The sequence below is a fragment of the Coloeus monedula genome (assembly GCF_965178545.1).
Source record: "Coloeus monedula genome assembly, chromosome: 14".
NCBI lineage: Eukaryota > Metazoa > Chordata > Aves > Passeriformes > Corvidae > Coloeus > Coloeus monedula.
The window spans coordinates 11018169-11036137 of record NC_138794.1 but is presented as its reverse complement, the minus strand read 5'-3'; the positions used below and the strand labels follow the sequence as shown (position 1 = coordinate 11036137).

The following is a 17969-nucleotide window of genomic DNA, read 5'->3' as shown; positions in this document are numbered from 1 at the left end:
TCATCTTCTGAAATGCAGAGTCTTGTTTTGCCAGTTACGGAGTTTATAATTATCCATTATCTTCCTAGTTATTTTCACCAAGGTTACAGATAGGTCTATTTGAAAGGTATTCTGTTGGGTTCTCTTGGAGGCTCATCCTTCCCCTCGTAGAGGTAGATGAGCAGCGCACACAGCACAGCCAAGCGAGTTCAAAAGGCATAAAACTGGTGAGAAACCGAACAGATTAAGTCCCAAACTGCACACTTAAGAAACTGAACTAAAATTGTTTTGCCTATGGAAGCCAGTCTCTGCCAGGAAAAACTGGGAATAGTGATAGCTGCCTTTTTTTTTTTTTTTTTTAAAGCACTGCTGAAGCCCCATGAATTATAAATCGTCAAAGCTCACAATCCTGGGACAAAGTCTCTTAAAATCATGTCCTGGGACAGCAAAGTTCTCCATTTTATTCCTGGCTCTGTCACTGACCATCTGCCACTTGTCTTCTGCCTTGCTTGAGTTCACCCATGTGTAAAATGCACTTAAAATAAGCTAAACCAGACTTTGAAAATTACTTCAGTGCCACAAGCTAGAAATTTGGGGTTGTAACATGGAAAAAAATTATTCTGTGGTTGCTGGTCCATAGAAAGCCTGCGTGTCTCTCTGGCTGCACTCCGGGGGAGGCTAAATCTGGCTGCCAGGGCTCCGCCCTGCACTTGAGAGGCAGCAGAATCCCACATTAAGCGTGCTTGGTGCCTGCCCACTGCACTACATGCAATTGTTAATTTGTGTAATTAGCTTACTATGCACAACAAGAATCTGATCCAACACTAACTGGAATTAATAAGTAGACTTCAGTGACTTAATGATCTTGGGCTGGGGTCTTCAGGTGCAAGTAGAGCTCCTTGCTCAGAGATCCCAAAAATCCCTGGGAAGGGAAAGGCTTTGTCTGACTGACACATAGACACATCTCTGTGCAATGAGCCTGGCAGGAGCTGGGCACACAGTAAATCTGTCTCTGACTGTACAGTAGCACTATTCACTGATGCTGCTCTTTATTCACAAATAAATACAGCACTATAGTCACAATTTTTCATAGGCCCTTTCACACGTGGCTTTAGAAGAGTCTTAAAGTGGAAAATTGATGACAAGCTATGCAGGAAAGCTTCGTGGCGAGATTTGTTAGGAAAGGTGACTTGATAAAAGTGGTGACAAGCTAATAATGAAATGGAACATTGCAATTAAATGTGCTGGTGGGGAAGAAAGTATGCCACAGCCAAGAGCATGAGCAGCAGGTAGGTCAGGGAGAGAAAGCAGCAGAGGCTTGATGGAACAGGGTGGGAAGGGGGGGAGATGTAGGAACAAGAAAGACAAGACAGAGATAAGCACTGTTAGCTGTGATGGCAGGATTGGGCAGAAACTACTTTGGTGTTTGCATCAAGCCTTGCAGAGAGAGATCCCTGTCCCTGACCGCAATTTGTTGACATTGACACAATATGTAATTAAATGCAGATAGTCCTAGAAGGACAGAAATGGTGGAGGGAAACAAATTGACAGCAAAACAAAGACATCTACACAAAGTTTTACTTATAAAAGAGCTGAAAAGTATGAAAAATGCCAGAGTATTTGTTTCTCTAAAATGAGTTTCTTTTAGAAATAGTCTAGAATATTTTAATGGCTATGAACTTAAACCCTGCAAAGAGAGCTATTCATACATCAGTGCAGGGATTTTGCTCAGTATACAGGCAGCTGTAACAATACTCTTAGAAACAGGAACAGACCCATTAATCTTGGATGTTAACGCTGAAGCCTACATGAAATTTATGCCTACATGAAAAATGAGCAAGGGCAGAGAACACAGAACAGTTTGCATATCAAAAATTACTAACACTAGCCAGAAGATGGACTTCATTATTGCTATTTATTTGAAAAGCATTTCCAAGATTAAAATATATCGGAAATTGATTTAGAAAAGTTTCTACCAGCACACAAAATAATTTAAAGACATGCTACAGGACACAGAGCATCTTGCTGCAGTGACTAGTGAGATTCTGGGTTCTTGGTCTCTCACTTACCCCACTGTGTACTGTCGGGAGAACCACGTTCTTTATGGGTGTGGCTAGAAATACATTTCAGGTGGAAACACAAGGAATGAGCAATATTCTTGTACTCCCTGACACATTCCTTACTCGGTTTGCTGCCTGTTGAGAAAAAAAACCAGACAGACTCAGCTTCCAAATATCAACCCTGGCAGTGCAGAGCTGTGCCTGCATGTCCAGGCTTGCATATGAGTGCTCCTGTCCAGGTAGACACCAGCTTGTGTCAGCCACCACATTTCCTATATGAGGGCACGAGGAGCAGCATTTCTGCTGTAAGCAATCTAAATAATAAAGGCATGTGGGGACAAACAGTGTTATTTTATACTTTTTTGGTTTTATATTCTCCTATTTGGTCAGATTTTCAGAGGGATGAGGCAAACCAAGAGAGTAGCTTTGAACATAATCTGAGTATTTACAGTTCAGTTTTTATAAATGCACAGCATTTACAAATTCAGAACTTCATATGAATTTTATGGCTTTTATAACAAGCCACATCTAAACCCTCCAGCCAAACATCCAAAACTGAGGTAAGCCTGAATTCAAACTCAAAATTGTATGGTTGGAGCCTATCCCTAAACAGTACTTCGGTATAAAATTTGGAGACTCAGGGTTGCAGTAGACAAGGTGCCAGAAAAGTAGTATTTATTTCTGTGTCGGTACAGGCAAGAGGACTCGTTCTGTTGCGCTCAGCAACATCTTGACACGCTGCACTAATCTTAGCTGCACGCTCTTAAAAGATTATTTTTGTCTCGGGTTCTTTTTCTAGTCTTTGATGCAACAGCCTGCTGCGGGTTACATCAAGCCTGCAGAAAATCCCTCGATTTTCTCATCTCTTGTTTTCCAGACAGCCGGCACTTCCTCCGGGTCCAGGCGACGGGCGCCGCAGGTGAGCCAAATCCCGGCCTATTTGAGCCGGAGATTAATTTCTGTTTAAATTAAAGATGCTGTCTGGATTAAAAGGCTGAGGTGGGGGGGAGGCAGAGTCGAGCCCATGGTCTGTGCACTGTTTTACGCGCTTTCACTGAGGGCGCCCCGCTCCCCCCCTTCACGGCTCGGAGCTGCGTTCCGTGAGGGGGAAGGCAGGAGCGGCGGACCCGCGGTGCGAAGGGGAACGCTCCGAACGGACCCGATGGGCGGCGGGGCACGGCCGCCTCCCCCTCAGGAGCAGCGGGACCCGGCGGGCACCGTCCCGCGCGCCCGCCCCGCCGCGATCACGGGTCGCCGCCCACCTCCCCCGCCCCGTGACAGCCAAGATGGCGGCGGAGGGGAGGGGGGATCCCGCTTGAGCCGCCCACACGGCGGGAGGCGGCGGGGGCGAGCTGGGCTCCGCTGGGATGAGATAAGGGCGCGGGCACCGAGTGCGCTGCCTCCCGAACCCCCTTCACTGCCCGCTCCTCGCCCCGGGGAGTGCGGCTCCCGCTTGAGGTGAGGGCGGCGGGGCTGTCACCGCTGCGGGGCGCGGACCGGGGGGTTCTCCAAGGCGATGCCGCGGGTCGGGTACTGCCGCGTTCCGGGGCCGGCGGGGAAGGGGCGCGGGACTGTCAGCGGGGGCGGGGAGGCCGGCGCTCGCGGGCCGGGGGCTGAGGCGGTGCGGGGGCGGCGGTAACTTTCTGCTGGGCCGCGGTGGGAGGGGGGAAAACTTTCTCCTTTCTCCTTGTGCTCGTCGGCTCGAGGCTCCCGCCAGCCCCGGCCGGGCCCAAGGGGCTCCCCGGGCTGCGGGGCCCGGGGCTGGCCGAGCCCTCGCCGCCGACCTGCCATGTTGTACTGGCTGCACGCCGGCGGGCCGGGGTGTGTGCGTGTTCCCGAATTCGCGTGTGTGTGCGCTCCCCAAATCCCCGAGCGTGCGCGTTTCCCCGATCCGCGTGTGTGAGCGTGTCCCCCAAATCCGTGTGCGGTTTTTCCGCGCAGCACCGCTGCGTCAGCCGGAATTGCCCAGTGGTGCTCAGCCCCACGGTGCGCGTTTCTGTCCCGACTTTCCCTTCGGTGGCCTGGCTTACCCTATACCTGGATTAATGTGGCGCGCTGGACACAGTGGTAAAAATTAGCCTTGGCATTTTTATCGTCGCTCTGTCATGAGGTCTGCGTGTAGCACAAGTTGCTGGCCAGGGGATGATGGTATTCAATAACTTCCCAATGATGGTTGTTATTTTGAAGTTATTTCAAACAGGCTGCATTTAAAAATGTGCCGCTTCTCCTTTGCTAAAAACGGGGTCTTGACTTGCTGCCTAGTCCTGAAACATCTTTTTTTTTTTTTTAATTAACTGAGTGGAAGTGTGGTGTTCTGGACAGCTTTTTACTTCATTTCACAATTTTTTCTGGAACTGTTGCTCAACTGGAGGTTTCCGAAAAAGCGTTACATTACAGTACATAGTATTTCACTTTTTGAATGATTACACGCAAATATTTAATCTTGGCAAGTGTCTGGTGGTTTAGGGAAACTAATTGAGTTAGTCTAGCCAAGGAAGGTCGAGGGGGAGTAAATGGATTATTTCTGGTTTGTGTGTCTAGCATGCAAGTCTTACTTTGTAAGGGTCCCTTGCTTTTCTCTTTTTTTTTTTTTAAGTCATATATTTAGAGTACTGGTGAAACTTCATCTTGCCTTTAGAGTATTGAGGAATCTATAAGTTTTTTTAAAACTAATATTAAAGTGTAACTCTGGTAAAGGGAGCTCTTTTTTAGGTGCTATCATGACTTGGCATTGAAATAGTTTAATTATCAAAAATAGAGCATTAGAGTTTCTGTGGTTAGCTTTTGAAGAAGGGGAAAACTGCATGGAGCCTTCAAGACAGAACAGAAATGATTAGGCTTCTCTACAGCCTTAAGAGCTTCTGTGATGTACATGTTTTACTTCTGGAAATGTTGGGCTCCAGCTGGATGAGTACTTTCCTCGGGTTTGAGTGGCTTCTGCTTCTTTGTACAGGCTTTACCCAATGGCCTCTTCTAAAAAGTGCATTTGTTAGAAAGTAGCATAAAATATAAGATCTGCTTCTGCAAGCAGTAAGACAAAAAGCACCAGGACTATTTTCTTTAAACAGGGACTTACTTAGAAATGTTTTCCCAGTATTTGAGATTTTCATAGAGCTGAGTATTCATATTTTTTGTAGCCGTGTGGTTGCAGGTTTGTGTTTCTGGTGAGCAGCTTGGTCTATATGACTTAACACCAGTATGGTGCTTAATGGAATTACTATATGTGTTAATGGCAATATTAGCAGTTGTCTAGTTAATACAGCCAGAGTTAATTATTAGTTAGAAAAAGCACAAATATTGACATAGCCTGGCACACACTATAGGGCTCAGGTGAACAGAGCTGATGCAGGTCAAGCCTTAGAAACAGTGTAAATAACCTGCTTCTATTTAAAATATGTGCTTGAAAGGGAAAGTAGAAAGGTGGAGAGTAAAGCCAGCTGATCCCTTAAGGGAGTGAGGTTGTAACTAATATAACTCTTCTGTGTGACAAAAAAGAATTGTGGGCACCACCACTGCCAGAGGCCAGTCTGTCAGTTTTTAATCTGCAAGATTTTGCATTGAGGGTTTACTAATTTCTAGGTTAATTCCTGCTGTAGTGTGTGATAGCTGGAGAAAACTGTCTTGTGACTCTTCTGAGAGGAAGACAATTCCTAGACCAAGCTGAATGATAATGGGATTTGATGACCTTGAGGTTTTAATAGGGGAAAAAGAAATTTGCAGCATCACTTAAATATTCAACATCCTTTTTTATTTCCATCATGCTCCCTAGCAGATGAGTTGCAGTTAGTTTTGCAAGTCATAGTAGCCTAAAGTGCTTTCTATAACAGTGGCTGCAGAAACATTTGTGCTTCCTGGCCAAACACAGGCAGGTTGTGGAATGGAATAGTACAGGAGGTACTTAGTCAAAAGCTTTCTCAATCTTAAATTTATCTCCTGAAATGAAGACTTGCAGAAAGACATTTCTTGTCCTTTCTTCCTCTATGACCTGAGTATTTAAATATGGTGTTAGCATGACCAGAAATTTGGAGGCCAAATGTTGCCCAATTTATGTTGGATTAAATAAGAAGTGAGTATAGCCTTGCAGTGTTGTTCAAATGTATGTTGATTTCCAACTATGTTGCTATCTGACAGAGCATTTCAGTAGTGAAGGTTTTGATACACATGTGGCTGTAAAACTGAGGTATATTTCTGAAGTTTCCTGGAAAGAACTGTAATACTGAATAATGCTAATAATGAAAGAACCAAAAAAAGACACCAAAATAATTCCTGTACAAGTGCCTTAAGAAAGCATGATGCAATTTATGGTGATTGGTGTATTTCCAGTATGTTTATCTTGCTTGTTACAGTATTTTAATCAGGCTTCTCTGGGATGTATTCAAATTTCAAACTTTTGTTAAACTGACTCATAAAAAACCCAAACAAAAAAAGCTCAAAATCCAAATCAAGCTATTCCATCCCCCACGTTGCAATCCCCCTCCAAAAGCAAACCTGTAAAAATGTAGGACCTTTGAAGAAAGTTTAGGTTGAGCTTGCCCTTGTGCAAGGGTGCAGGTGTGGTTTGGGGGACTGAGATTACCTGTCCCTTGTCCTTCTGCTGTAGCTTCACTGGATGGTGACAAGAGCACAGAAAAGGCCCTTGGTCTCTGCACTTATATATCAATTCTGAATGTAAATAATATTTGCTACTGCAGATACAAATCATGGTATAGTTTTCTGCCATACTAAGAGCAGCTTACATCTATCCTGTGGAGTTAAAGCCAGCTGTGCCTTATTTTAATTGAGGAATAGCCAGCAGGTAGGGGATGAAGATGTGTAAGCTGTGAATGCATCACCACTGTTCAACTATTGTTAAAAATCAGCTGTTTCTAACACTGGTACTGACCAATAAATTATTTGAAGTGATTGAAGTTCTTTGCTATATGGCATAATAATCCTTGGATATTTTCTGCTGCCCTTCAGTTCAGGTTTAGTCTATGCCTAGTCTGAAAGTTTGGTGGGTGCCTGCTCTGGAAATAGGCTGCTGATGCTTATTAAGTGCTCCCACAGACTCCAGAGTCAAAATTAAACCATGCAGGGAAGGCTGTGTGGGGCAGTGATGCCAAGAGGTTTGATCTATAACACTCATTTCAGTAGCAGTCTGTGATGCAGAACTAGTCACTGGTAGTTCCCTAAAGAGCTCAGAAACAGTACCAGGAGGAAATTGAGAAGTGGAAATGAAAGACTTCAGAAAGTGTTGGCTGGCCCAACTATTTTAAATGGTGTATTTTTACCTTTTCAATATATTAGATGTAAGATACATTGCATTATCTAATATATAGATGAAAAATGTATATATATCTAATGGATATATTAGATAATGGTTACTGTAGAGGCTGAAATAGAATGAACTAAGTAATAATGGGAAGGGAGTGAAAGGAGGAGGAGCTATGGTCTAAAAATAGGATGAGAAGAGTAAGGAGTGTGTTAGAGGTAAGTTAGCCAGTTATATCCTCCCTGTTTAATACTTACTGTAAATCTGAACTTTTAAAAATCTGGGTCAGGAAAATCATTAATGCTAATTAATAAAATTATTTCAGTGTGGCCATCTGAAATGAAAGTGAACAGGCAGTAAGTGTGATGTATAAGTCCCTGTATGTAAATAAAAATGTCCCAAGAGAAAACCCTCACCTTGTGCGCAGGCTTTATGCAAACACAGAGGAGGGCTTTGTGGGCTGGACTCTTGAGTTTTGGTTTTGTCTTGAGCTTCAGAAGAAACTTGTGGGCCTAAGGAATTATTCTCAGAGTTCCTAACTTGCCAAGATCAGGATCAGCAGTAGTTACCTTGGCATATCATTGCTCGTCAGCTAATTTACGGTGATTTTTGGGAGGAGACCCTAATGTTGTTGTCTATTGCTTTGCTGGCTGGGATACTGTCCCACCAGTGCATGGTAGTTGATCAATATATTTGTAGCTGAGCTGGTAGTGGTACTTGCACACTTATTTTTCTGTGGAATAGATGCTGAACATTTTGGTAACTGGATGTAGAGATTTGCTGGATGAGGGAGGTATAAGTGAGTGTTATCCCTCCATTAAACCTTTCCAGTGGGGTGTAGATGATCTGCAGGCAGTGGTTACAGCCCTGCAGATGCAGTCTGTGCATGGCTGTCCCTGTCTATAATTTGCAGTGTGGTTGAGTCCAGTTTTCTCATCTTACAAAACATTTTTCTGGTCAAAGGGAAAAAAATTGTATAAAACATTGTAAGTCTCAGAGTGTGTTTTTAAATGTAGCAAAATGCATTAGAAACAGTCCCCACCTGTCTTTCCTTCCATCACACCATGAATTCAAAATTTAATTTGGGTAGAGAATGGTTTCAAAGCAAAGCTGAGGTTGGCATGTGTGTCCCAATGTGGCAGAGTGAAAACACTTCTGTCACTCTTGGTTGATGCACTTTGACATTTTCAGTGACAGCTTTTGGGTTTGAAGCTCAATATTGGAAGATTTTCTATTTTCATTTGCCTTTATCTGCTGTGCCAAGAAAAATAGAACATTCTGTTTGGGGGACTTTGCCTTTTAAAAAGTTGTTGTATAGTAAATAGTTGTACAAAAAACATGGATGAGCAATGAGCCACCCTGCTGAACTGTGCTTTGGATGAAGTAATATTTTTATAGTGCTTATTTTGGCTTTTGTCCCCCTGATTTGCTACAATTTGTTTTCTGCATCCCTCCCTACAAACACAGTTGTATTTCAGAAATCCTTTCCATTCTTTGGTGGTGCCTTTTGGCCATAAATACTGTAATCTAGAAAGAAAAGTGGAAGTTTTAAAACTGGCCCTGTTGAGATTTGTCTCTGTTGTGAATCTTGTGGGATACTAGAACATCCTTGTCCTGAATTTTTTGTAGGCAGGGTTGAATTTCATGGGATTTTGCTGTGGCACAACTGGAATGATCACCGAAGGAGCCTGTGCCTTGTTACACCCTCTTAGTAAATGCTTTGATTTTATTGAGACTACAAACAGCACTGTTTGTTGTATTGAGAAACAAACAAATAGAACACTTGGTGAGTGAGGGGAAAATGTGTAGAAGATGTGGGATATGCCTGATTCTCCCTCAGGGTGAATGAAGTCTATTCCTTCCTGCCTTCTCTCTGCCACTTACTGTGCTTCCTCCTCTAAGCTTTGATGCTGTAGATGACCAGTTCCTGCTCACTTTACTGTAGTCATCCTGCTGAATCTAGATTAGCCTTTGAATTTAGGCCTAATCTTTCTTTCTTTCTTGGCATTTCTGAACAAGTCTCCTTGTCCCTCAGTTCTTGGCTACATTCCTATTTTCTTCTCCCAAATTCATGGTCTTTTGTTTTGTCCCTCTTCTTTTATCCAGCACTTTTCTGTTTCCCAGCACCTCTTAGACATCCTTTGTTGCCAAGTTTTCTGAGCTCTCTTGATTATCTCCTCAGCTGTTTGGATCAGAGATGTAAACCATGACTTGGTACAGATGATTGTGCATGGGCCTGCAAAACACTTGGTAGCATTTCCAGTCCTGTGATGCAGGGCAGAAAAATCTTAGATTTTCTCCTAGGTTTTTTGTGGATTTTTTTTCTTTTTTAATAAAAATTGATGCCGTGTCAAAGGGAGCCTAGTGGAGGCTGGTGGCTTCCTGTGAATTATTGTGTTGTCTAACACAATAGTGCAGATGTGTGCAGTAGGGTCTGAAAAATAATGCAACTGATCACTTTAGCCCTGTTCTCACTGTTGCTGTCATTTGTGTAACTGTAGTAGGAAATGGGAAGAAAAAGTACAGGCGATGTCCTACTAAAAATAAAAATGCTATGAGGTTATGCTATTTGGGTTTTAATGTAAGTCCTCTGCATCTTGTTTCTTGAAGAAGTAGATCCTTTACTTAGAGGACCAAAAACTATTTGCAAATAAGTTCTGCAAGTAATACAAAATACAGCTGCAAGTACATTGGCAGCAGTGCTGGCTGTGTTCCTTGTGATGCCTAAATCTATACTTTTTTCTTTCATTTAAGTCTCCTCATTGGTTTTCCAGAGAGTTGACTAGAAAAGAATCTATTTGTAGTGTCCATGGGGAGATTAGTCATGTGTCAATGCTGTGGAATTCTTGGACTTTTTTCAGCTGTACTTGAGGTCTGCAGGTGATCCCAAAATTTATAATTTCTGGCACTCTTGGAAACTTGATATTAATGATTGTATAGTTGGAGAAAATTACTTTGTACTACTGCTGCATGCTCTCTTTTTAGTCTTGTATGAAAATGTTCCAGGTCAGATACTGGAAAGTACCTGGCTGTAACTGGTGTGGGTCCATGGTGCTGTGTGGGTTAGAGAGACCTGCACCAGGGCTGGATTCACTCTCTGGGCTGTCAGAGTAATGAACTAACAGTGCTGATTGCTCCTGTGTGATCTTGAAGAAATGGTCTTGTACATTGGGGTTATGAACAGAACCTTGAACTTTGTGATCCCAAAAATATAATTCTGATAATCTAATTCCCCAGATTTTTCCGCTTCAGGAATGGAAGCAAATATTTCATGGTTTGCATCACCCCTCCTGGGATGTGTTTCTTCCCAGCCTCTCTTATGTTACACTTTGTTTGCTGCAGTCTTCTCATGGTAATCTTCTGAGAGTGTTTCCCAGTCTTGGGGAATAGAAGCTTCCTTTAAACAGAGTTCATTTTTGACTACAGCCTTGCTGATGCTAATGAGTTGTTCTGGGAGCCCAGAGTCTGAGTGTCTCCAGTGAGGCGCTGTCCTCAGTCCTGTGGTGCAAAACTGCTGCTTCAAAATGCTCAGATGTAGCATGGGCTCCTGGGCTTGCAAGTGCCTCAGTGTAAAACACAAGCTCAAGCTGTCTGTAGTGATACCAATGTTTAAAAGTGGCCGTGCTGGTGTTCACCATATCTAAAGAAAAATTATGTATTGTGGCAGTAAGGGGCAAGATGACTGTATCACCCACTGCAAGAGGAATTGGGGTAAGGTGGCCAAATGGAAGAGTATGTGTTTTTTGCTGATTGTGGAATAAGAAGGATCTGCTTAAATGTCCGAATCTTGCAAAGAAAAATGGTTTCAAGTAGACTTTGAAAGGTTCTTGGGCTGAGAGAGCACTTTGATAGCTGGCTAACACCTAGGATTGGACACAGAAAGTATTGATTGTCAGAAAATAATGGAAGAGTTGAAGTAATTTGAGTGGCTGGCTCATCTTTGATTTATTTTGGTTTAAAGCATTAGGCGTTGTTTGCATTCTTAAAATATCCATGCAGCATAAAACTTGATATTTTGTTTCTTAGCTTTAAAGTCTGGTTTAATTTATTTTTTTAGTGAAGTGATATGTAACCTTATCTTAGCAAGGAGTCCTACAGCAATCCACAGTGTTCATTTCGTGTGACCGGTGCAGTGAAGTGTGCAGAAAGTAAGTTTCAACAAATGTGTACATTGTTTGATTCTTATTTTTACTGTTTCTATAGGGAATGAAACTTTAACAAGAAGTCTATGTTAAAGCCTGGCTGACAGCAAGAGAAGCAAAGTGTAGAAGCAATGCCCTGATGAAAAGGTAGGGAGCACATTGGTAGAGTTGGCAAAAAGCTTGTGTTCTGCCTTGGGAATTCCTGTGAAATTAGAGGGCTTCTGCTTTGTTCCCAGGATTGTTCGCTTGCTATGAAGAAAATACAGGGGGGAAAAGGCTTATCTGACAATTTTGCCATGCAATTTTGGCAGTACAGAGATGGGGTGAAGTTTTTTCCTTGTGCAACTGCAGTTACTCACATGCCTTGAGACTGTTGAACTCCCATGGGTTTTGTGTGGTGTTATGTCTGAGAAATGGTTCTGAGTAGCTGTAGCAGGACTGACTTATCCAGTTAACTTTGCTTTGCTCTTGTATGCCCAGCTGACACTCTGTGGGGAGGTTACTTCAACAGGCTAATGTAGCAATGCACATATGAGATGCTGGGGGCTGTTAGAACTTTACTGACAATATTTAATAATTAGCCTCTGATTTGTGTCTCTGTTAATCTGTTCTTTGTGTTCCTTCAAAGGAAATAACTTCTTAGAATGTTATTGTATGATGAATATTTAAAAAAAATAAATCTCCAGCTTTGAACTGCTTTAAAAAAGGTTGCAGAGCCCTGCACTGGTTTCCAGCCCCCTGTAGGAGATATTTGTTCCTTGTTTATACATGACACATCTTTGGGGCATGCTAACAAAGTGAAATATCACCTGGTTTAGACAGCAAATGGATCTAATAAGGAACTCAAATTAATAAGCAATTTAATATTCTCAAAGAAAAATGCAGGAAGGAATGAGAATGACAACAGGGCAGATTAAAAGATTACAAGGCAGTTGTTGTATTTGTCTGCCAGATGTGGACTGGCAGAAACTTCTAATGGAGTCAGATGGTCCTTACTGCTGTCTGGGAAAGTTGGCTCCTGGAAAGAAACTGGCATGGCTGGAGCAGTTCTTCTGGTCTGGAGCCACTTAAAAGTTACCTCTACAAAATTCTGTGGGTAGGAGCAGGTTGTAGGAATTGGAGCAGGTTGTAGGAATTGGATCAGTATTTTTTTCCTTGCAAATGTTGTAGTGCATTTGTAGTAAACTGTACTTTGGGAAGCATCGTGCCTGTTCCCGCTGCACAGATGGAATATATGGCACATCCACATCAGTTCTGGTCATGTGGTGGAGAAAAGCTGATGTGTGCTTTCCTCTTCTAGTATTTGAATGAGGAATGTGATCTGTTTAAAAAAGCTTGGACACTGAATAAATTATAACAGTGGTGACAAGCAGCAAAAATCTTTAATTAGTATTTCCTAAATGTTTATGAAAAACTAGGATGTTAGAAAATTACATTGAATAAACAGTAAAACTGTGTTACCCTTTGTCTTTCAGCAGAGCAATCAAGCTAATAGTTTGTGGATCTGAGAGATGATCTGATTGTTTCCCCTGTTCCCATATTTTTAGAAATTACAAAAAGCCCTCTCATCTATGTAGTCATAATTTGCAAAGTGTGTTTAATTTTTTTACATGTGACTTTGCTATTTGCAAGGATATTTTGGTTCTCTCTGATCTTTATGGTGTTCAATTTAATGGCTGTCATATGATTAATACCACTATAAAAATAATTATCATGAGATGGCTCAAAGACCATATATTGCACTTATTTCCGGGGACTTTTGTAAGAGGTTATGGTTATGATCCCATGGTACTGTCTTCAAAGTGCAGCCTTTTGTCCCCAGATTACTGAAGTGTAGAGAGGCAATGGAAGCTTCTCAGTGTGGCACTCTTAATTGTTGAATTTCATCTGGAACCAGCTGCTTCAAGCAACCCTCTTGTGCAGTGTGACTTTTTCTGCAGTGTTTTTCATGTTTGTTTGGTTTGGGGTTTTTTTTTTCTCCTCAAAGTTTACTTGCAGTATGGTGCGATGATGTAGGCAGCATTCCTGACCTCCCACATTACAATCCAAGGGGTGGAGTGGAGACCCCATGGCCAGGCTCTGTTGAAACCGTTGCAGAGGAGGGAACTCTGGGACTTTCTAGCTGATAGAGCCTCACAGCAGCTGAAGACCAAGGGAGATAAGGAAAGCTATCCTGCTGTGGAATCAGCAGCTGTGGAAAAATCTTTCTCCTTGGACTGACACATGTCCCCATCCCAAGGTTATCTCAGGTACTATCCTGAGATTCGCACCTGCAAGGGACAACCACTTACTGAGTAAGATGTATGACTAAAGTCACTGTGGAATAGCTTCATGGTAAGAGTTTCTACAGAAATTCTTCATCAGTTTATGTGAAATGCTCTTCACAGAATGATTATTTGTCACTGAGTTAGCTTGAAATTTATGCCTTGTTTCTGGGGTCTGTTAACATAAAATTTGCATAAATCTGCTCTCCCAGTAACCAGATGCTGAAAATTTGAGTATCACAGTAGCTCTAGTAAAGTCTAAGTCAGCCTTAGACTAAAATACCACTGAAGTTTATCTTCTGCATTTTATTGCATTTTTAGCTGCAAGTTTTTGTATCAAAAGACAAAGATCATAACATCCTCATAGAATCCCTGAATGGTTTGGGTTGGAAGGGACCTTAAATCCTGTCTCATTCCACCCCTGCCATGGGCAGGGACACCTTCCACTATCCCAGGCTGCTCCAAGCCCTGTCCAGCCTGGCCTTGGACACTTGCAGGTATGGAGCAAATATGAAAGGATAATACATCATCAGCCAGGCCTTTTTTTTTCCTCTCTTCTGTAAAATCTGCATTAAATTATGAAAGTCTTGCTGACTTGTGTATTATGTGCTATAACCTTAGGAAGCAAATCTGTGTGATAGCAGGTGTTTGTATGTAGGGGATTCTAATTTTAACTGCCTCTAAATGAGGAGAGCTCGTCCCAGTTTTTCTTGAAAGTGCTTTTGGGAATAAATGAATGTTTGAATTTAAGACTTTGGGTATAAACTTTATATGGAATAATGGTGAGGTTTAAATGGTGTAAAGGTATGGTTCTTCAGTATTATATATATACACATTATTCTGTTTATTTGTAATGCTGTCTTGGCTGATTAAACTGGGGTAGTGCGGTTAATACACTGGAGTTATAAGTCTTGCTTGCAGTTTTAACAGCCGTCATTTGTATAGGTTTTGATTAGTAAAGTGTTAGTTTCATTTCATCCTAACAGGCATCATGAATCACTCCAGAAATCAGTGTAGTTTTGTGAAATGGTGCTGGTGAGAAAAGGAAAAAAACCTTAATGTTACAATAACTATAATGCAGTCTTACAGAGAGTTGTTAATGTAACAAAATACTTAGAACTTCAGTCATATTAGCTGAAAGATGTCGTTGTCTGGTCTTATGCCAGAGTTCAAGGATACTTTGTTAAACATCTCCTCTCCATGCATTTGTTCCCAGCCTGCCTGGGTTTACTGGAGCCAGATGGACAGTGAGATAATAGGCAGCACATGCAGAGGTTGAGTTTGTGTGTCTTTGAATATATCACTCAGGGAGGAGTTTGAATTTGTAGTCATTACTTTCATATATATGCTGAATAACATATTCCAGATGTTTTTGAAATAACTGAATTTAGGTTAAACTAAGCTCAGTTTTGTAACTGCATGCTCTCTTCAAACACAAGCTGAATAGTTATTTTCAAGTTGTTACTCTCCTATATATTGATGATTGTTTCATGTAACATGTAATCATGTTTGCTGAAGTGTCCCATAGGGCTTATTAACCATATAGAAAAAATAAAAGCTAAATAATTTGGGGTTTCTTCTTGGCATTTTCTAGAACAATGTAAATAAGCATAAAATAAAAATCTTCACTCACTTCCTTGCAGCTTTAGAAGCTTGTCAAGCCAGTCCAGCAAAACATAACCAACCTAGAAAATAAGAGCAGGAAGAGGGAATTGTCTCTCTTGTGCTGGTGGATGAGGTTGGTAGAGGTGATCAGGCACAGCCTGACTTTCTTCTTGCTTGAGCAGGGGCTGGTGCTGGAAATCTGAGACCAGCTTGGAACAATTTGATTAAATGCACGTTATCAACTTGGGATATAATTTTCCAAATTACCAGTAAGAAATGTCTGAATTTATTATGTTTTAACAAAAATTCTTGGTCAAATCCAAGAATCATGATGGCATTAAGTTTGAGAAGTCTTAATCCTTGCTGCTTAGAGCAAAAAATAAAGGGAGATAAAGCAAAGGGAATAAAAGTTACATGAAAACTGAAGTCTTGTACCAGCCATTCAAACTGTTTTAAATTCTGGTTGTTCAGTTTCGTAATGTCAGCAAGCTCTTGCAACTCCTGTGTGGTAACAGCTTCTCTTGCAATAAAATTTTGCACCCAAACAAAATTAATTCAACAAAAGGGAGTCTTAAATAGCTTGTCTGGTTTAAAAAGTCTGTAACTTGATGACAGTAAACTTCCTGAAGCTACTCTAGCAAGATTCCAGCACATATGGGTGACTTGGATAAACATTTTTAGCCCATTTCTCAATGTTCCATGAGAGAGCAGAAAGAATTTTCTTTTTTGCAGGCTATGATGTTCTGTTTTTAAAAATAGCCATAATTTTATCATTTCTGATTGGTATTTCTTTCTTAGCAGTTGTAACACCTTGTAATGGAAGATGGAAGACAAAGGGGCTCGTGTTGCTGACTACTTTGTTGTCGCAGGATTAACGGATATCTCAAAACCACTGGAGGAGGAGATCCACTTCAACGATGCCTGCCATAAAATCGCCAAACCAAAAGAACCCATCACAGATGTAACAGTCCTTAATAAATCCCTGGGGGAGGAGGTTCCTCAGGGCTATAAATGCATAGATGTCACTCCCTCGGGCCTGTCCGCAGATCTCAATAACGGCAGCCTTGTAGGACCGCAGATATACCTTTGTTATCGCCGAGGAAGGGATAAGCCTCCACTTACTGATTTGGGGTGAGTGCTTTCCCTGTTCCAGTGGGTGATTTTCACAGGTTTATTTAACTAAAGAGCAAATAAGGCAGATTTAGGGAAATGCCATACTGTTTAAATACAAGGGAAAACTCTAAACAGGAAGATACTTGTTGACTTGAGCATACTGTAACCCAGTATGGAAAGGAAAATGCATGCTGAGTGGATTTTAATGACAAGTGTAATCCTTCCCATTTTGGAGTTTTCAAATCCATTTATAATTTTTAATGTATATATTTGGATGGGGATAAGATGCTTAACCTATTTAATACAAATTGAAAAGAGGTAAATTATATGACATTCTTAGGACCAAACAATGAATCTTTAACAGAACTGAAAATAACACTATTTTGCAGTAAACAAAATGCTTAAAAGCAATTATGTATGAGGAAAACCAGTATAGTTTCGTCATGAAGCTTTTCTGTTAGAATACAGTTGGAGATAATGTGACCTGAACTTGTCAGTAAAAATGTTTTGCTCAGAGATGAGACAAGAGCTGTGATTAAAACTCAAAGTGTTTTAAAAATGTGCCTTCTGAATTTTTTGCATCCCCTTTTAACTAGGGTTTTATATGATGGGAAAGAAAGAGTGAAGCAAGACTGTGAAATCATTCAGACCACCCCGTATGGGCGGCCTGCCAACATCAGTGGCAGTGCCTCATCACAGCGGGTGTACATCACCTACCGCAGGGCCTCCGAGAACATGACCCAGAACACCCTGGCTGTCACAGACATCTGCATCATCATACCGAGCAAAGGAGAGACCCCTCCACATACCTTCTGCAAGGTGGACAAGAATCTTAATAATAGTATGGTAAGATTCAAAATCTGGGCTTTGAACACTTGATACTCACTGATGTGATGTTTGTGAAGTATTTGTGGCAGTTCTTGGAGTACCTGGTGAAAAATTTTGATAAGCGCTCTCCAAAGATAAATCAAATATTGGAAGAGTTGGAGGATTGCATTCCTTTGTTCCTACTTGGAACAAAGTCTTTCTGGAAGCCTTAGAGCAAATGTTTGGGTTTTTTTAGTGCTGACTCCAGCATCTTTGGATTGATCCTTTAGAAACTGTTGTGTACCATGTGTGTAACCGGAGGCTTAACAGGTGTGGCTGTTTCTGACACTGCTTTTACTTTTGTGGTGGGAATTCCATATCTAGCAACCAGTTGCTGTTTTGTTTTCCAGCTCTTCACCTACAATGCTATTTTATAAGTGTTATTCTCCCCAGTAGTTTCACAAGCTTCTTATTTAAAGAAAGTTGTATGTGAGTGATATTGGAAGCTGTTGACTGTAAGCACATTTGAGTAATTAATGTAACATTTGAGTAATAAGTCTGGCCTGCTAAAATACACAGGTTTCACAGCACTTTGATTTTCAGAACTGAGTATTTTGGTGTCTCCTGGTTAAATCTGCAGCCCCAGGTGCTGGCTCTTGCAGGGTCCTCAGAAGTCAGTGTGCTGGGGAGGATGCTGACTGCTCTGCAAGTGGGATTATGTGAAAAAGATGATGGGAATTGATTTGTG

At 41.6% G+C, this 17969-nt stretch overlaps 1 protein-coding gene across 5 annotated transcripts in view; it reads left to right on the top strand.

The window, feature by feature from the left end:
* The first annotated feature begins 2867 nt into the window (after positions 1-2867).
* The window catches only part of DENND4A (DENN domain containing 4A), a 49135-nt gene continuing 34033 nt past the window's right edge, over positions 2868-17969 (top strand). For 2 of the 5 annotated variants that reach the window (XM_082290503.1, XM_082290499.1), the window contains exons 1-4: positions 3338-3497; positions 11494-11579; positions 16103-16432; positions 17011-17260. In XM_082290503.1, the coding sequence (XP_082146629.1) occupies positions 16125-16432; positions 17011-17260 (558 nt within the window). In that variant the 5' untranslated portion in view covers positions 3338-3497; positions 11494-11579; positions 16103-16124. Of the gene's footprint in view, positions 2959-3337; positions 3498-11493; positions 11580-16099; positions 16433-17010; positions 17261-17969 lie in introns of those variants that run through there. The other 3 variants (XM_082290501.1, XM_082290502.1, XM_082290500.1) reach the window with 3 other exon arrangements.